General features: G+C 35.3%; 2 protein-coding genes across 2 annotated transcripts in view; both read left to right on the forward strand.

Annotated features, from left to right (window-relative positions):
* LOC117105448 (serine/threonine-protein kinase Nek9-like) overlaps positions 1 to 6,579 on the forward strand; it is a 28,595-nt gene extending 22,016 nt beyond the window's left edge. Inside the window, exons 17-22 of the mRNA XM_033246583.1 lie at positions 432 to 593; positions 1,562 to 1,732; positions 2,808 to 2,876; positions 3,867 to 4,063; positions 4,386 to 4,655; positions 4,845 to 6,579. Coding sequence (XP_033102474.1) covers positions 432 to 593; positions 1,562 to 1,732; positions 2,808 to 2,876; positions 3,867 to 4,063; positions 4,386 to 4,655; positions 4,845 to 4,952 — 977 coding nt within the window. The 3' untranslated portion in view covers positions 4,953 to 6,579. The remainder of the gene's footprint in view (positions 1 to 431; positions 594 to 1,561; positions 1,733 to 2,807; positions 2,877 to 3,866; positions 4,064 to 4,385; positions 4,656 to 4,844) is intronic.
* A 2,183-nt stretch (positions 6,580 to 8,762) lies between these two features.
* Positions 8,763 to 18,463, forward strand: LOC117105453 (aldose 1-epimerase-like). Its single transcript, XM_033246599.1, has 8 exons — positions 8,763 to 8,901; positions 11,741 to 11,946; positions 13,327 to 13,487; positions 14,085 to 14,294; positions 14,835 to 14,916; positions 16,582 to 16,717; positions 17,324 to 17,495; positions 17,705 to 18,463. Exons 2-8 carry the CDS (start codon positions 11,748 to 11,750, stop codon positions 17,780 to 17,782), a joined length of 1,038 nt encoding a protein of 345 aa, XP_033102490.1. The 5' UTR covers positions 8,763 to 8,901; positions 11,741 to 11,747; the 3' UTR covers positions 17,783 to 18,463.
* Positions 18,464 to 18,472: the final 9 nt, after the last annotated feature.

Raw genomic sequence — 18,472 nt, forward strand, 5'->3', positions numbered from 1 at the left:
TTATTGTGCTTAGTGCGCGCCATACCTGATTCATTTGGCGTCCCATACTCAATTTCTTTTATTTCGGATTAGGGCCTGGGCAAACACTGCCTGATCATTCATGCATACGATTTAACACATCAAATTCGAAGCTAAGCTAGGTAGGGTCTATTCTATATATTTTAGTTTCGTTTTATTAGGGAGACTATTTTTTAGCCATGCCTAACTAGTCGAAGCTAGATGTGACTCAGTTTCTGTACACGTTCGTAGCTTTGAAAATGTGAGCATAGTGATTGGTTGAAATTATTTATTTTCGGTCCGCCCATTTATCCAAATACGGAATACAAAATTACATCCTTTTTTTCGCATCCGAGTACCAGCATGCAGTGTTTTACAAGTCCCTTATTCTGTCTCAATATTGAGTACAATGCAGTAATTTATTTTTCTTGCAGAATTTGGTCGTTTGATTACGTTTGGGAGTAACAGGTATGGACAGTTGGGGGTCGGGGACTTTAAGAAAAGGTCAACTATTTGTGAAATCTCACGTAGACTTGGTGGTAAAATGGTTGAGAAGGTCAGCTGTGGTAATGAGTTTACAGTCGTATCAACATCTGGTAAGAAAGAATATATTTATAGGCCTATCAGCTACATATTTTGGGGTTTTTTTGTTCTTAGTTGTCAATACATAATGCCATCAATGTTTAATGAATATACGATTGGCCAATGAAATCCCTTAAAGAATACCTTGAATGCTGTGTGATACAGAATATAAAATGTAATTACACATAGGGAAAGTCATATTAAATGTAGTGAAACCCCATTGAATTGTCTCTCCAACAAGCTGACATACCAGTCAATACGTTTTATAAAACACCTAAATAGATCCCTGTCATTTGATTGGTGGATTTTGTATCATGTGACATAGGTTATTTACTCCATTTCGTTGTGATGGAAATTCAGTTCTACCGTGCATTTTTATTTCCATCCGTGCATTTTCTTTCCACCCATTTTTTCCTATTGCACGGTGCCTAGGATACGATATGGCAATCAACCTAATGCAATTGAAACTTTTGATTGGTTAAAGAGATGCTGGAATGTTCTATTTAGAAAAAGTGTAAATTTTGTCTATAAAACTTCAAATTACTGGAATCTCCATTCAAAAAAAAAGGTTGATTTTTTTCATAAAATATTAAATGACAAGAAACTATTTTAGGTGTGTTATAAAAAAAATAATGAATATTTATGAGCGCAATGGGAAGAATATTTTTATGAGTTGAAAGATCAACTGTTCCATTCGACTCGGATCCGCCTCGTCGAATGGAACAGTCAATCTTTCAACTCATGAAAATAATCTTCCTATTGCACTCATAAACATTCATTATTTGTAAATTAATCTTCAGCAAATGTGTATAAATATAAGTGATATAACACAGCCAATGAATGATAGAAAGCTCAGGATTATAGAGTGATAAATACTATAAATAAAAAGGGAAAATTACATGAAAAATACTTTCCACCTCTATAAAACAAATTTACGATACTTATTACATAATAATACTCATGGTTTACATTTCCTTTCTAGATAATCATATTTATTCATTTGGAAATGCAAATAGTGGACGTTTAGGTGTTAACATTGATGGCACCTCAACTCAAAGAAACAACTCAATTCCATCACCTAGGCCCATTTTTGGAACTTTGAAAGTTGTGCCAGATATGTGTTGCCAACATTGGCATACAATAATGATAGTCGGTGAGTATATAATTTATTAGGCTACAAAGAAAAATATGGCAAAGGTTCAGTAGTTAGGAAATAATACACTCAGGACAATTACAGAAAGGGAATAGCACCAGTAGAACCAGATAACAGAATGCATATGAGACCTCAGCGGTCCCAAGTTGGAAGAACTTCTGGGAGATTGATCAAATCAGCTTTCTTAACACATCTAATTATATTTTGCTGTGAGTGGTGATACCCATCTTCAGCTGACTTTACTTTAGAAAACTGATGATAACATAGTAGCAAAAACTACTGATCTCCTCTATGATAGCTGGATTGCTCATTGGCTGTTTTTAGAGAAGCCACCGATCCCATTTGCAAATACTAAAGTAACGTACCGGTCTAGTCAAGTTTTTGTTGACAATGTTAAAAATATTCCTACAGTACAGTATATATTAATAGAAAAATTTATCAAAACTCCTGTTTGGTGGAGTTTAAAAAAGCGCAGGGGAAATTGCGTTGTTAGTCATCGATATCACTATAACAACACGACTTCCCTTATGCTTTTGTAAACGGCATAAACAGGTGCAGTTTACAAAATAATGATCTTAAAAAAATCCTTACGTTAGATTTAAATTTACTATTAAAGTATTGCAAGAATTATTTTTAACAATAATTTAAACAAATGCCAAAAGAAACTTTTAAACTGGTGCATCACTTGGGCTCCCCAACATCGCATCAGTGGCTTCACTTTTTTCTGTACAATAATGAGCAATCTAGCTATTATAGTAGAGATCAGTAATCAAAAACATGCAAATAACCTAAACTTATGGAAGATTGGATAGTTTCCGGTAGGTTTTGCTTGCGGAAGAGCAGAAGGCCTTACTGAATTCCTGGCAATTCCTGTGACTCACGGGAGACTTGGGACCCCTAAGACCTTTACATGGAAAATGGTAACCATTGCTAGGAAATAATCTCAATAATGAATTGCATTCTATTGCCCGCTAAGTGTTCAGGTGGATTTAGTTCAGCCTGTGAACCAGTAATGCCCCCTGAATGCCTTTACGAAATGTTATTCTCAAATACATTTATTTCTTTACCAATGTAGAAAAGGTTCTAAATTCTAAAACATTGAGAACGCATAGATCAATCAGCCATGAGTCCCTTGCAAGTAAAAGTGAGTTATATTTTTTTCAATATTTTATAGATGCCTCTGACTTTTAGAGTTAACTGTCTCAGGTACCACCATTAAGTCCCATTCATCCCTGTTTGATAAACATTTTAAATCAAGTTACATACTGTGTATATACTGTCAATAGTACAGGTACTATACATACAGTATTTTTCATGCTGAGCACACAACTTGTAATATAAGTACCATACTCGCCCCGGGTGCTTAAAATATTTTATTGCACTTTCTGAGGGGCGCTTATTCAAACAGGGCACTTATGAAAACAGAGTGGAAATTGAGGGGGAGCTTATGGAAATAATGAAAATCAAGGGGTTTTTATGGGAACTTATTAAATTCAAGATGCACTTTTTGAATGAAAAAATATTATATAAGGTCATTACGAATGGTGGTGCAGCGGACAAGATAATCGTCCAGAGAACATGGCTCATGACAAGAATGCTGTGAATATTTACATAACAGCAGAATAGTAGATGTAATTAATGTTGGTGGGTAGTGGTTAGCTTGTTGGCCATCGGCCGATTGAGATTAGCAGGATGGCAGGATCATTGTAGGTTTTCTTGAAAACTCAGATGAGAATGTGCTAAAGGTGCAAATTGTCCGAAAAAGAAAAAGAGGAGTAGGCCTAGACAAATATGTAGAAGAGGAAAGTTGGAAATATACTGTCTGTCCAGGGATCGGAGCTCTCATCTGTCCAAGAGAAATATCCTCATTTTGATATTGACCTAAGAAGAATGTGATTCCACTTTGCAGCTCAAATCATACCAACAACCACAGTCCCAGGATTGATTGGATTATTGACTTGCTTAAAAGAAAATCTTATGATATTATTGAGGGGGGCGCTTATTCAAACAGGGCGCTTAAGGAAATTTTGACGTTAGGAGGGGTGCTTATTCAAACGGGCACTTATTCGCGTGAGTACGGTAAATGCTACAAAAAAATATGTTATCTTTAATTTTCATTTTATATCAACTGTAGTTTCTCTGATCTCTGACGACAACATGGACAATAGTGTCTTTAGTAATACAGACAAACACACAGGAGAAACACCTGATGACCTAGAAAATGGGAAGGATGGAGAAACTGATGAAGTAAGTGAAGGAGGAAAAGAAAACTCTCATAAGGAAGCTAACAATGAACTTGAGGAGAGTTCCATGCCTCCTTGGCTCAAAGCTGTAAGTTGAGTCCATAGTTTTCCCAATAAGTTATGGAAAAAAATGTATTAATGTTTACTGTTTTAGTCAATCTTTCAGTCTTCAGAATTGTGTATTTCTTTCATTTCTGTATGTGATTTCAGTCTAATAAACAATACCATTTTCATTAATTTATAGATACTTTACCTCAAAAAAGATTTATAGAGCATGATCATTTCTCCCAGGCCTCATAAATAACATCAAGGGACTCACTTGATTAGATTTGTTTGATGCAAGACCCTCCTTTAAAATAGATTTCAATAAAATATTCATATACCATATCAATCTTATCTCCTTCCGTTAGGAATTGGCTGATGCCGAGTTCATCCCTATAGAATTACAGAAGGGCAAAATAGGGACTCCATTGGATTTGCAGCAGAATGAGTTAAGCCATGCCAGTATCTCTGCAGAAGCTGACAATGAATATTTTAAGAAGCCGTCGTTTGTTCCTATGTTGGACCTCGGAAGCCTTGAAGCCAGTTTCAAAAGTATCGCAGAATTTTCTAAGGATAAAGATGATGAAATTGAGGATTTGAAGTATCAGATAAAACTTTTGCAAATGGACAATGAAAGCGTGAGTTTATGATTTTTAAAGTGGTAGTTGCACAGGTTCATGTAATCATTTTGCTAGCATTCACTTTCCTATTGTAAAATATGAACTTTTCGTCGTCTTTTATATTCTCATTTTATGTAGATGTGCTGAGTAACATTATTGTTATTTTTATTAATAAGTAAAAATAAATAATTTTTGTCTCCCTTTTAGTTGCAAGCCACTGTGACAGAGCAAGCGGAACGCATATTCGACCTTGAAGAAAAAGTATGTGCTATACTTGCACAACTTTCACCAAGAGCTGAGGAAGGAAATAAATGAGCTTCAGCCTATAAACACCTTCCTGTATTATTGTGAGAAAATGTTGGACAACATAGTTCACATACTTGCTTTTTTGGGCCTAATTGCATTTTTATGCAAATTGCCCTCCATATACATTCCTTATTTATTTAGCGTATTTATATTTTGACAGTACTGTGTAGATAGTTTAATTGAAAGGAATCCCTATTTTATGTAGTATGTCTGTTTAGTATCCCATGTGAATTTTGGCTCAAATTGTCCTCCATACATTCCAAAATTATTTTGCATTAGTATATTGTGATGGTATTGTGCATTTAGTTTATTTGATGTAATCTGGTCTTCATGTCTAAGCTACTTGGTAAAACAGTACCAGCTACTCTGTCCACAACAAGGGCTGTATGGTCCTGTACACCAGTGTAACCCCCTACTCATCTCGAAAGATTACTGGGTACATTAAAGACAACATGAGCCAAATTGTGTACACTGGGCCTGTGGTTTATAGTCCTTATTTGGCACAAATTGCCCTCCATACATTCCTGAATAAGTTTGCGTAATTATATTTTTTGTCAGTTCAATGAAGTTGAGAGGAATCTGTGGTTTATATAGTACTGTACAGTGCAGTATTGTTAAATTTGTGGTGTTATTGTAATTGGAATGTTGACATATTTGCATTCTCTGATTGCACCGCAATTATTTCTTCATTCCTGAATGATTTTGCCTGTCTATATATTGACAGGTATGTTAATTAGTATGTAAATGTGTAGCATATTATAGCCATTCCATTTGTAGTACTGTACATCAGTGTGCTAAGAGTGGTGGTGCCGTAGAAGGGAGAAAGGGGCTTTATCCCCCTTGATAGGCCAAGCCGCCCCATCGACCACAACTTGTGAGGCTAGATAGAGAGAACTTTTTTTTCTTTAAAAAAATTTGGCATCATTTGTGGTAAAAAGTCTCAAAACAGCATAATGTGGCCAAAGTTTTCCTGTTTTTCTAAAATAGTCACTTTATTCTCCCATTTTCAACCATTCAGACACCTAGGATATGTTTTTGAATGCACCATCTTCTAGTTAAAATGATGTCATGTGATGTGATTTGTTAAATATTCATGAGCTAATATTCATATGTAACTAATTGGGACCACCATAGACAAATAGTTTAATATTTATGGCTGTTATTCATATACATGGACCTAGGCTGATTTTGTCCTGAAGGATGAACTAAATCTTCATTCCAGTGAAACCTCAATGGTGATTTTTATTTTTATAAACATATTAATAGCAATCTTTAACTGCAGGGAAGAGTTCTTTGGGAGAGTCATCTAACAATTTTTTGATAGATTAATAGATAAATAGGACAGTATGAAAATAAAATGTAATTGATTGATTGATAGATTAATAATATATGAAAATAAGTGTTTTAGTAAGTATTCTTCAAGTCTTGAAGGTTTGCATGGGAAATGACAATAATAATTATTAATTGCATGCTTTCGGTACACCATGTGGCATACCATACTGAAGCCCATCTCTTCAGTTTGCAAAATTAGCCTCGAAAAGAAGCCCATCTCGAAAAAAGCCAATGGGCTTCTTTTCAAGATAGCCTAGATTTCTTTTCAGAGAAGTACAGTACATACACTGTACATGAATTTCAAAGAAACAAAATAAATTGGTTTATACAGTAGTTTAGGTGATATAATGCCAGTTAATATACTCCATGGTACAGATTGATGTTACATTGAACCTATTTATTGTTTTATATTACTAATTTTCCCAAATTTACAACATTCATTTTGAAAAGAAGCCCCTCCCATCTCTTTACTTTGCAAAAGTGGCCTCGAAAAGAAGCCCCTATCCCGAATGGAAGCCTATCTCCAAAAGAAGTCCATCCAAAGTTCGCATATAGAAGAAGCCCAGGGTTTTACGGTATGCTACTAATCTCAGTTGATGTATTTGGCTGTGTGAGCTACTGTTCTTGTCGTTGTTTACACTCTCTAGAGATACACCTTGTAAATTAAGTGCAATTATATTTATATACATACATTGTGCAATAGTATGGTGTGTTTCCTATACCAAAAATTTATTTTGTAGATTTAGATAGAATCTGGAATCATAATTAATAAAAGGTAATTTACATTCCTATGCAAGTTCAGGGTGTGTATACAATTCTACTTTTAGCCAATGTATTTCTAAGGGGGTGGGGAAATGTTTCCATTTTTGTTGTTATGCTACTTTGCTTAAAGTTTAAATGATCGTTATTATAAAGGCAAGTTTTAAGAGTTAAAAATTATTTTTAATAACATAGATTAATATTATCATTGTAGTATACACTTTTTTAATAGTTTTATGTGTATCCATACAAGTACTAAAATAATGCTTTGATGAAATAATGGATATGTGATAAACATTTTAATTATTTTTATCATTGCTATCTATAAATTGCAATATAGTCTAATTCAGAAATCCAATTTGAAATGGAAAGAGTTGTACTAAATTTATACTTTGTTAGTCACTATTTTGCAATGATAAATATTTTAGTGTAATTGTTTTGTGCAAAGACTGCGTTACTGTAAAAATTAAAAGGAAAATAAGTATCTGTGAAGTGTTTCCGTCTTATCAAGGAGGTATTAATACCTCCTTGGTCTTATTGATTTATCTGTTGCTATAGCTTGTTATATAGCAGTTTCATTCAAGACCTTTTTTTTTTGGAGGAAAACTACAGTGTTGTACATCTAGCGAATTGCGTAGAACTAAACTGGCTTTTACAGTTTCCTGTTGATAGGAGGAACACAGTTGCTGTGTTGGAATTTTAATAAATGTATAAATAAATAAACGATAATTTAATCAGTCTATCCCGACCATAATGCGTATGTCAAACACACGGAAGATTCGCCAGAAATAACCAATGATTTTAATTATTGCAAGTTGCAGGTATCTCTCTCTCCGCCTCTCTCAGATAGAGAATCATGTATTAACAACTTTGTAAAAAAGGCAGAGGGTGTGTGTAAGTGTGAAATTTACTTGTTTACAGTACTTGTTTCCCTGCAGGATAGTCTTATATAATCTGATTCTTTTGGGTATAGAGGCCAAGCAAAAAAATTAGCAAACTTGCATTAATTACATTAATGCAACATATTTCACCATGGAGGAAATATATTAATATATTTCCTCCATGATTTCACTGAGCAGCCAATTCCACCCTGCTTATTTCAGATAGATCCTGCTGCATTGCAGAACAGAAACGAGCAGCGAGGCGTGACTCCACCACGCTTTGAAAGCAGTCAGGAATTTTCTGACTGTAACATTCGCGTCATCATTTGCTATTTCGCGTCTAATAATAATTTAATGACTCAGGTAACACTCACGCAGGAGGGGTTCGCCCATACAACAGTAACAAGTAAAGATAAAATTCATTTAAAAAAAGAAGAGATAATACTGTAGTAAAGAAATTTTTTTTAAAAATCCAAATCCAATAAAAATGATATACTGTACTAAAGCATGAAATTTTAACTAAAATGAAAAAAATAATAGTAAAATAAAGCAAATAAAAATAAATAAATAAATAAAAACAAACACATAGTATATATAAGCACAATGTGTAATCGATGTAAAAACATACTGTACATCAAATACACAACAGAAGTACAAATGCCTATGCAAAAAATCATGTAAAGAAAGAAGCAAAAAATCATGTAAAGAAAGAAGAAAAAAAAAACTTATAAACTATTACATTTAGCAGGGTCATTTAAAACATGTGTTCGTTTTTCCCATGCATCTTTTAGATATTTAATACATTTTATCAAAAATTAGACCAAGAGTGGAATTTGTTGAGAAAAGATCATCAACCGTCAACTTATTCGCGTCAACTTACGTCAACGACCTTGTGCATAGCAGTAGGACCCTTTGGTAATAGAGTAATACTCAGACTTCGAGTCAATCTCTAAGCATAGAGATTCTAAGTAACTGAAAGCTATAATGTGAGTTAAAGTAGGCCTAGTCAGTGATTGAATTGAATTTTAAATTGAACAGTTTGCCCTCCAATTCAATGCCACCTTTTGGACCTGAAAATAGGGTGGTCTCAAGGATCTAGGACCTAAGCTAGGCCCCTAGCTAGGTAGTTACTCCTAGTTATGGTGGGTGGAGGTGGGCGGGGCCAACCAGCCTTAAGTTTTCCACCCAGTCTAGTCTAGCTAGGCCTAAGTTTAAATTTCAAGGCCCTCCACCCTTCCTTATTAACCCACTTTTCCATCCTTAAAAATCCACTCTTTTAGAGTTATCAGTGTTATCACCTCCTAGGCCTGGCCTACCCACCTTTACTTAGTCACATAAAATAGTTTTCTGCAGCCAACCCAAAACCATGGCATGCTTACTACTTTAGGTAGGGTAGGCATGGCATGCTTACTACTTTAGGTAGGGTAGGCCTACCTAGAGGACCTAGTTCAAATTTGGACAGGCTCTTCCCTCTTTGAGGCTGTAGGCCCAGTTAAAGGTTTCCGACCAGTTTGTCAAAATCCAGATTGCCGAATGTAGTTACCTAATAGGCCTATGTATTTGGTGCAAGTGATGAGGTAAATGACGTTAGATGAGTTGCAAGTAAGTTGAGGGGGATGGATAGTAGTGTGTGCATGGTCAAGCTTAATGGATTTGTCTGTGAAAAGCACTTTGCATATCTGGCAGCATGGTTTGTTACCATGGTTTGCTTAACCATGCACACACTACTATCCATCCCCCTAAACTTACTTGCGACTCATCTAACAAATTTACCTCATCACTTGTACCAAATGCACATTAGGTAACTACATAGGAGAAACTAAAACCAAATTCCGTCTTAGATTTAATAATCATAAAAAATCAATCAGAGACCATTCTAAAGGCTTTCCCGTAGCCGATCATTTTATTCAGCCAGATCACTCCCTACAGTACAAGACCTTAAATGCGTTCTCATTGATTTTATCTTTAAATCACATTCTCATCGCCACTGTTCTGAACTCAACTGGGATACTAAAACTTAAAACTCATTCCCATGGCCTAAACAAAGACCTCGGCTTTCTTAGCAGCTACACTTTTTTTCAATTCTTAAATTTCTTGGCTTATCTGCCCTTTGTTTCATACCACCACTCAAATAGTTTATTTCTATAAGCTACTCTCTATATACATTGTTTAAATAGTTTATTTGTAATGAATATGCGAATTGTGTAGTTAAGTCGATAGGCCTATTTTAATTTAGTAGTCGTCTAACACTGAAGAGGAACGCAGGCGCGTTTGAAATATTTAACAAAAAAATTTTATGTTCCAAGAGTCAACGACTAACATCAATTTATTCTGTGTTACAAACTTATTTCCGATTTTATATATGTGGAACAAAGGTGCCACCGTATCTTATTAACTACAATAACTAACACCATAATGTCTCTCTGAAATTTACTGTAGGGCATATATATATATATTATATTCACAATTTTAAGTCTGTGAGTGCCATTTTCAGCCATCTAGAGGTGCCATAATAATACATTTTTTTTATCTCAGCCCCACAAGGGCAACAACATAGGCCTATATGTGTGTCTGAAATTGACTTCAGGACATCATATTATATCCAGTGGCGGAATAAATATTGGTGGGGGAGGAGGAGGGAGCTGCCAGCCCGGGGCCCCACTAAATTTGTCAAAATATTTGTTAACTTGAGATAAAAAGAAAATTATATTCACAATTTTATGTCTGTGAAGTGCCATTTCGGGCATCTAAAGGTGCCATATTCATAAATTTTCTTGCCTCAACCCCAACTGTGAAAGTCCTTCCCTGGCCTCAATTTTCTGGATCCATTATATCATTTATTCGTGGTTAAAAACATTTAGAATACCAATGCACATCTAAAATCCCAAGATGGAATTGGTGATCATTAGGCCACTGCACATGACCTCCACCTGAATTAGAAAGGTCAACTGTTGGGGTGATAACATAGTGTCTACTGCTCCCTGAGGGGCAGCAGTAGACACAGAATTGGGTAGGTCAGTAGGAGAAGCTTTTTTTTTTTAACAACCAACAGTTTGTTTACACCTAAAAGTAGAAAATACACAAATAATACAATAATTTTGAATTTGATTCGGGTACCATCCAGCAAAATAGGGTAGGACTTGGCCCCTAGCCTGGCCAAGGCTATTCCAGCCTTAATAAAAGCTAAAATGCCAACCCTGAATTTCATAAAATTTGGGTCAGTCGGGGGTGGCCAACACAATATAATTTTTCATTTTTTTTTTTAATTCTGTAAATGTAAGTGTATAATCCATTGCTGGGTCAGGTGACTCAACAGCGAAAAGCATGCTGGAAGGCCCTTTCTACAGCAATTGCTGTCGGTGCTTTGGGGAAATTTGAACCCTGTTGAACCATTAAGAACTGGATTGCAACCCTTTTAACCAAAAAATACCAACAAGTTGTAAATGATCTCCCTAGCTTTGTCTCATCTGAAGTGAGACTATTTGCAGATGATCTTTTCCTATAAAAACAATAAGTTCACCTGAGGATTCTACAGAATGATATAAACTCATTTTGAAAGCAAGAGACCGACCGGCTTTGAATGAAATTTAACATTGAAAAGTGTCGCATGAATGTGCTAGTTTTCAGTAGGGAGTTTACTTTTCATAGGCATAAATAGTACTCAAGGTAGGAAGTAGGCACTGCATCCCCTTCCAAGCTTTCCCCGTCCTAAACAAAAGTGTTAATATTTGAAAAAAAGTTGTGCCTATAAATGGGAGAATTTTAAGAAAATTTGATATATAATTTTTCAATCATGCAACAACCAATACATTTTTTTTTCTCCAGCAATAAAATGGCTTCTGCAACAACAATTGGTCATACAACTTATGGTAAAACCAAGAGTGGGGATGAAGTACTGCTGTACACATTTACCAACAGAAATGGCATGGTGATGAAAGTTATAAACTTCGGAGCAGCTATCACAAGTATAAATGTTCCAAATGCCAAAGGCAGACTCACTGATGTGGTTCTTGGATTTGACAGTATTGAAGGTAAGGACCTGGATGGTCCCCACCCTGGATCAGATGGTGGTGAGATGTCATGGGCATCGGGTTGATTATAAGGGGTGGTGGTGAGATTTCAAGGCCATTGGTTTGTTTGTGATGAGGGAAAGTGGTGGTGAGATATCATCCAGGCATTAGCATGTTTGTGAGGAGGTAGGTGGTGGTGGCGAGATGTCATGGGCATCAAATTGATTAGGAAGGGTGGTGGTGAGATGTCATGGCATTGGATTGTTTAGGAGGGGGTGGTGGTGAGATGTCATGTTCATTGGATTGTTTAGGAGACGGTGTGGTGAGATGTCATCGGCACTGGATTGTTTGGGAGGGGGTGGTGGTGAGATGTCGTGGGAAATGGAATGTTTGTAAGGAGGGAGTGGTGGTGGTGTTGTGAGATGAGACGTCATGGGTACCGTATTGGATTGTTTGGGAGGGGGAGTTGGTGAGATGTCGTGGGCAATGGATTGTTTGTGAGGAGCGGGTGATGGTAGTGAGATGTCATTTGCATCGGATGGATTAGGAGGGGTGGTGGTGAGATGTCATTGGCATTGGATTGTTTGGGAGTTGGTGTGGTGAGACGTCATGGGCATTGGATTGTTTGGGAGGGAGAGTTGGTGAGATATCGTTGGCAATGGATTGATTATGAGTGGTGGTGGTGAGATGTCATGTGCATTGGATTGTTTGTGGGGGGTGGTGGTGAGGTGTTGTGGGCATTTGTTTGTGAGGGGGTGGTGGTGAGATGTCATGGGCATTGGATTGTTTATAAGGAGGGAGTGGTGGTGGTGGTGGTTGTGAGATGAGATGTCATGTCATGGGCATTTGAATTGTTTGAGAGGGGGAGTTGGTGAGATGTCATGAGCATTGGGTTGTTTGGGAGGGGGTGGTGGTAAGATGTTGTGGGCATTGGATTCTTTTGAGGAGAGAATGGTGATGGTGGTGGTTGTGGTTAGATGTCAAGGGCATTGGATTGTTTGGGAGGTGGAGTTGGTGAGATGTCATGGGCATTGGATTGTTTGTAAGGGGTGGTACAATAGTTTGTACCATAGGCATTCGATTGTTTGTGAAAAGTGGGAGGGGATGATTGTGAGATGTCATGGGCAGCATTGGATTGTTATGGGGAGGTGGATGGAGGTGTGGCCACTGTTTTATGATAATCATGAGCTTTTGGAGCATACTTTCTTTGTGTGTGTTTTTTTCTTTAAAACTGGGGTTGAGCATTTTAATTTATTGATTTAATTATCGTAGGCCTGCAACAATAACTTACGGTAATCAGTTGACCATCAGTCTAATCAGGTGTATCTGTTTTGGTACAAACACAATACACCATTATAAAACATTTTAACTTGGTTCTTTTTTTTTTCTTTTTTTTTTAAGGTTATGAATCAAACCCTCCTTACTTTGGTGTGACAGTCGGAAGAGTAGCAAATCGGACAGAGGGAGGTAAATTCATTATTGCTGGGGAAACGTACCAGTTATCTATCAATGATTCACCAAGGGCCAACCACCTGCATGGCGGATTCAAAGGTTTCTCAAAGGTATTTTTTGTTAATAAGTATAATAATAATAATAATAATAGGAATAATATTCCATATTTCCACTATGATAACTACTGCAATTACTATTTAACATAAAAATGCTTGTTGGCATGAATATTTTTTTTTTCAATTTTATATTAAATATGAGCATGTTACTAGTGAAATGAGAGTTTTTCAAAAGGTAATTAAAAACTGAGGGTGCTATAGTATGGAAATCTGCACCAAAGTGCTTGCTTTGGGTGTTTCATCCTCACAATATAACAAATTGAATATTGTTTTATTTGAATTAAAGATGAGCTTAATTAAATTTTGAAACATACTTTTTGACATTTTTTAATTGAATCACTTTCCATGTTAGTATTTTAATATAATTTTAAATATCGTATTCAATTGTACTTGTTTTAAGTATTTTATATTTCATGGATATTTAATTGTTGTTTTAATCAGGACCACATGGTAGATCAATTTTAGTATGCTTTGTCAATTTTATTAATTGTACATTTACATTCATTGAATACGTATCCTGAATAAATATGTATAAAAAAAAAATATGAAGAAAACATGCTCAATCTATTAATATAAATCCAAACTCCTCAGGTTGTTTGGAAAAGTGAGATTAAAGATGATAAAGTTGTTCTAACCTATGTAAGTCCAGATGGTGAAGAAGGTTACCCAGGGCAACTGACCACACACTGTACTTACCAGCTGACTGATGACAATGCAGTGGTGATTAACTTCAATGCAACCACGACCAAGTCAACACCGGTCAACATGTGTAATCATTCATACTTTAATTTATCAGGAAAGGTAGGCTATAACTCAGGGAGGAGAAGAGTAGGAATGGAGGGAGGGATGGAGAAGGAAGAACTAACGGAGTGTGAATGACTGGTCTTAAGATACCCTGCAAACATTTATCAGGGCCCTAAGCAAGCAATGTAATTCAAAGTGTCTGCCACCCTAAAGCCTGCAAATTTATTCACGTGAATGGAAACCATAGGTTCGCTTCCTGCACTCTGATTTTTGCACTTCACAACTGAAGCTAAAAACTCAGATAGAAATGTGAATGCACGTGAACCAACACTTTTGATTCATGTGAATAAATTAGCATACTGTAAAACCGGCTAAAGCTAGACACCGGCTAAAGCTAGACACAATAACAACACGATAAAAATGCGCTCAGTGTTGAAGAAATGAACAACGCGATGATATGTCGTAGTTGTGTCGGCATCATGTCTAGTATAAATGTAGCTTTTAAGCATGCAGCAGTCATGAATTTGTTATATTTGGTGTTGCTGGGCTTTTGCATCTGAGGCACCTCACAGCTTTTGAAACACTGTTTCTTTACAGGAAAAGTCATCTATTTCTGATCATTCACTGATGATTAATGCTGATGCATATACTCCTGTGAAAGAAAATCTCATACCAACAGGTAATCAATCATTTAATCACCAATCAACTAGCCTGTTAATTAACATAATACAAGTAGTTCTAATACAGTGCACCCTCGCAATTCAAGACCCCTCTAATTTCAAGACCCCTCTAATTGGAGACCACCAAAATACAAATCAAATCAAATCATTCTTTATTGCAACTCACTAAGAGGGTTAGGGTTTCACAAAAGTAATAGGAAAAAGTTAAAAATCCAAGCAATCAACATTGAAAATAAACGACAAAAAGGACCAACATCACAAAATCAGCAAAAAGATACAAGATGATGGAAGGTAAAAAAAAACACCGGAATACATTGTAATTATAAAATGATAATTATTATTATTATTATTACCATTATTATTATTATTACCACTACTACCACCATCATTATATTAAAATTATTATCTTTGAATTGAGAATATTAGAATAATTTTAGTAACAACTTTTGAAAATAAGGTTAGCATTCGCCTATGCAGGGAGTTATAAACAGCCCTGGAACAAACCAAAATTTAAGATAAACTTTTTTGACCTTTCGGTTTTGACTTTTGGAAGGGTGAAATTTTTAGGTTTTCTCAGATGGTAATTGGAGGGGGGAGCTTTTAGGTAGGATGTGGTTTAATCTATGAGAAGGGTTCTTGAGTTTCTGGAAGTAATCCCCGCACAGACTAGTGCGTCACATGGTCAGGGCACTACAGTAGCTAAGCTCAGGAAGGGTAATGTTGAGAGCTCTGCGTTGGATCACTTCCAATTGGTCAGATTGTGACTTTGTCAAACCTGTTTCCCATACCGGGGCAGCATACTCTAGTAATGGTCTGATGACACAACAGTAAAAATAACACAAAGCTTGTGCATCAAGGCCAGAACAACGTAATTGTTTGAGAAAAAATAATCTAGAATTTGCCATAGATACTATAGAGTCAACGTGTGTTTGCCAAGATAGGTTAACCTTAATAGTCACACCTAAAAGTTTAGTGCTCTCAACTTGTTTAATTAAACAATTATCAATTACTAAGGGTTTAAAAAATCGGATTTTGTTCTCTTGCAACTAATAACCATTTCACAAGTTTTGTTTGGCATTTAGGGTCATATTGTTGGCACAGGTCCATAACAAGGCTGAATCAGCATGATCCTGCAAATTACAACCTTCAGTCTGTTAACATTAAGAACCATCTAAGAGACTAAACCCCAAGACCACCCCAAATTTTCAAGTTCCAAAGGTGGTCTCAAATTGGAGGGCAAACTGTATTCTATTTTTTTCTTGTATAAGTGCCACACTAAAGCCTCCAGAATTTTATGAGCATTGCAGGGCTCAATATACAGAAGCCTATATGATACTTTAGGCAGGATTCACATTGAAAATGATATGGGTGACTTCATTTTATGTTTTTTCATTTTCCTATATTTTACTATATTTTTGTATATTTATGTAGAGTATTTCTATGGTTTGAGCCTTAATGGAAATATTGTATGTATTTATATGTGAAAATACAGGTAAAATAAAGCAGGGAAATTGATAGGCATAGTTTGACTAGTGTTACTTCACATGTGTACCCTGTTACTGTAAGTCCTTGCCTCCCCTTGCTTTTGCATTTGTTTGTCTTATTTTTTGCATTGCATAAATTGAGTTTATTTGCATAAATTGTCTTTTTTTTTTGCTCTTCAGGTGTACTATGTCCTGTTCAGGATACTTTGTTTGATTTTAGGCATCCTGTTGTCATTGGTGATAGACTGGATGATGTTGGTGGATTTGATCATAATTTCTGCTTGAATTCAAAACAATTATCAGATTGTGCTGCCAGGTAACTTCAGCGTAATAAAAGTAATTATAATAATACTGATATAGATGATGACAGTAACATTAATAATAATAATAATAACATAATGATCATTATAATAAAACTAATCAATTAGCAGGAAATATTGTATAAATGAAGCTCTGCACTCCACCATAGATCACAGGATGGATTATTCAGGATGTTTACATTTCAACATGCATATAACATTCCAATTAGAACCAAACAATTTAGTAATAAATCCCTTATTTTATTAACTTACTCAATGCAGCATAGTATTACGGGTGAAACTACAGCATACCATTTTTTTAGTGCTGCAGAATACCCTCAAGAAAAAATGGAATCGCCCGTCGTGTTCGGGCACATTGTTTTCTTTTATGTTCAAGGGTAAAAAATTGAATTTCTGTGACCCTGACCTTGTGTTTTGACCTTTTCTTCCGAAAATTGAATGCTGTTTTTTTCTTCTGTTATTATGTAACATTCCACTAGATTTTATGATTCATTTATTATTTTTTGCGTAATTTTGCGACAGCCCGACAGACAGAAAGCAGTGAATACATAACCTGTATTGTGTAGGTATTGTATTGAGCAATAATATATTTATTCCTTTAGAATATCTCATCCAAGTGGGCTTACTATGGAAGTTTATACAACAAAACCAGGCTTGCAGTTTTATTCTGCTAATTTTCTTGATGGAATGGTAGAGGGTAAAAATAAATTATATTATGAGAAACATGGAGGATTATGTCTTGAGACTCAAAATTATCCTAATGCAGTAAATGTGGTACGTACTGATATATTCCTGTTTTTATTTCACTGTAAAAAAATGATTTATTTTCTTTTTTTTAATGAGGTTGGTTGTGATAAGCTATTATGATTAACAATTATTTAATAGTAAAGATAGCCTTGTAAAAGAAATATTGTGAATTCTGGATTGATAAACAAATGATTAAAGATAAATTTTCTTAATTTCCTTTTTTCTTTTTTCAATAGCCAACTTTCCCTGAAGTTGTTCTCCATCCTGGCCAAGTCTACGCTCACACTACAATCTTCAAATTCTTAAGCAATTAAAAATGCTATCATCCAGTTACTATAGTACAGTATCAACACATCACAAACATGATGTACCACCATATTGTATCCCCAAATGTTTCAAAACTGTTTTTTAAAAATAGTGAAAAAAAGGGAAATTATATTAATACAGTATTTAAGTCTGAGAGTACCATTTTCTGTCCTGAGGTGTTATAAATCCCGATCTATGTTGAATTTCTGGATCCACCACTGATCACCTGCAACATTTTTATCTTAAATATTGCTACGGTATCAACATAATAAATTGTATAAACATGGTTTTATTGCATTACCACAGTATTAAGCCTTTCATTGTTAAAGTACAGTTACTGTACTACTATTGAGTAACCGTAACAGTATTGCAGTGCAAATTCTGCCTATTCCAAATAAAAATAATTAAGTGGTTCTAAATCATTTCAAAGGGATTTTTGGTATTTTTAGATGCACAAACAATTCTGTAAGTTAATTTTAAATTAATATTAAAATGTATTGTAATTATTATTATCATGTTACATTATGGATGAAATTAATGTACTAAATATTTCTGAGGGAATCTAATCTGTGTCTTCCAAATACATAAGATAATAGTAATTGCTTTATTCCAATTAACTGAATTACAGTAAATACATACCATATTTATTCGAATAAACACCCTGATTTGAATACACGATTGGAATAAATGTCTCCCTC

This window comes from Anneissia japonica, unplaced genomic scaffold (assembly GCF_011630105.1).
Source record: "Anneissia japonica isolate Jap-2015-1 unplaced genomic scaffold, ASM1163010v1 scaffold1128_len1000024_cov185, whole genome shotgun sequence".
NCBI lineage: Eukaryota > Metazoa > Echinodermata > Crinoidea > Comatulida > Comatulidae > Anneissia > Anneissia japonica.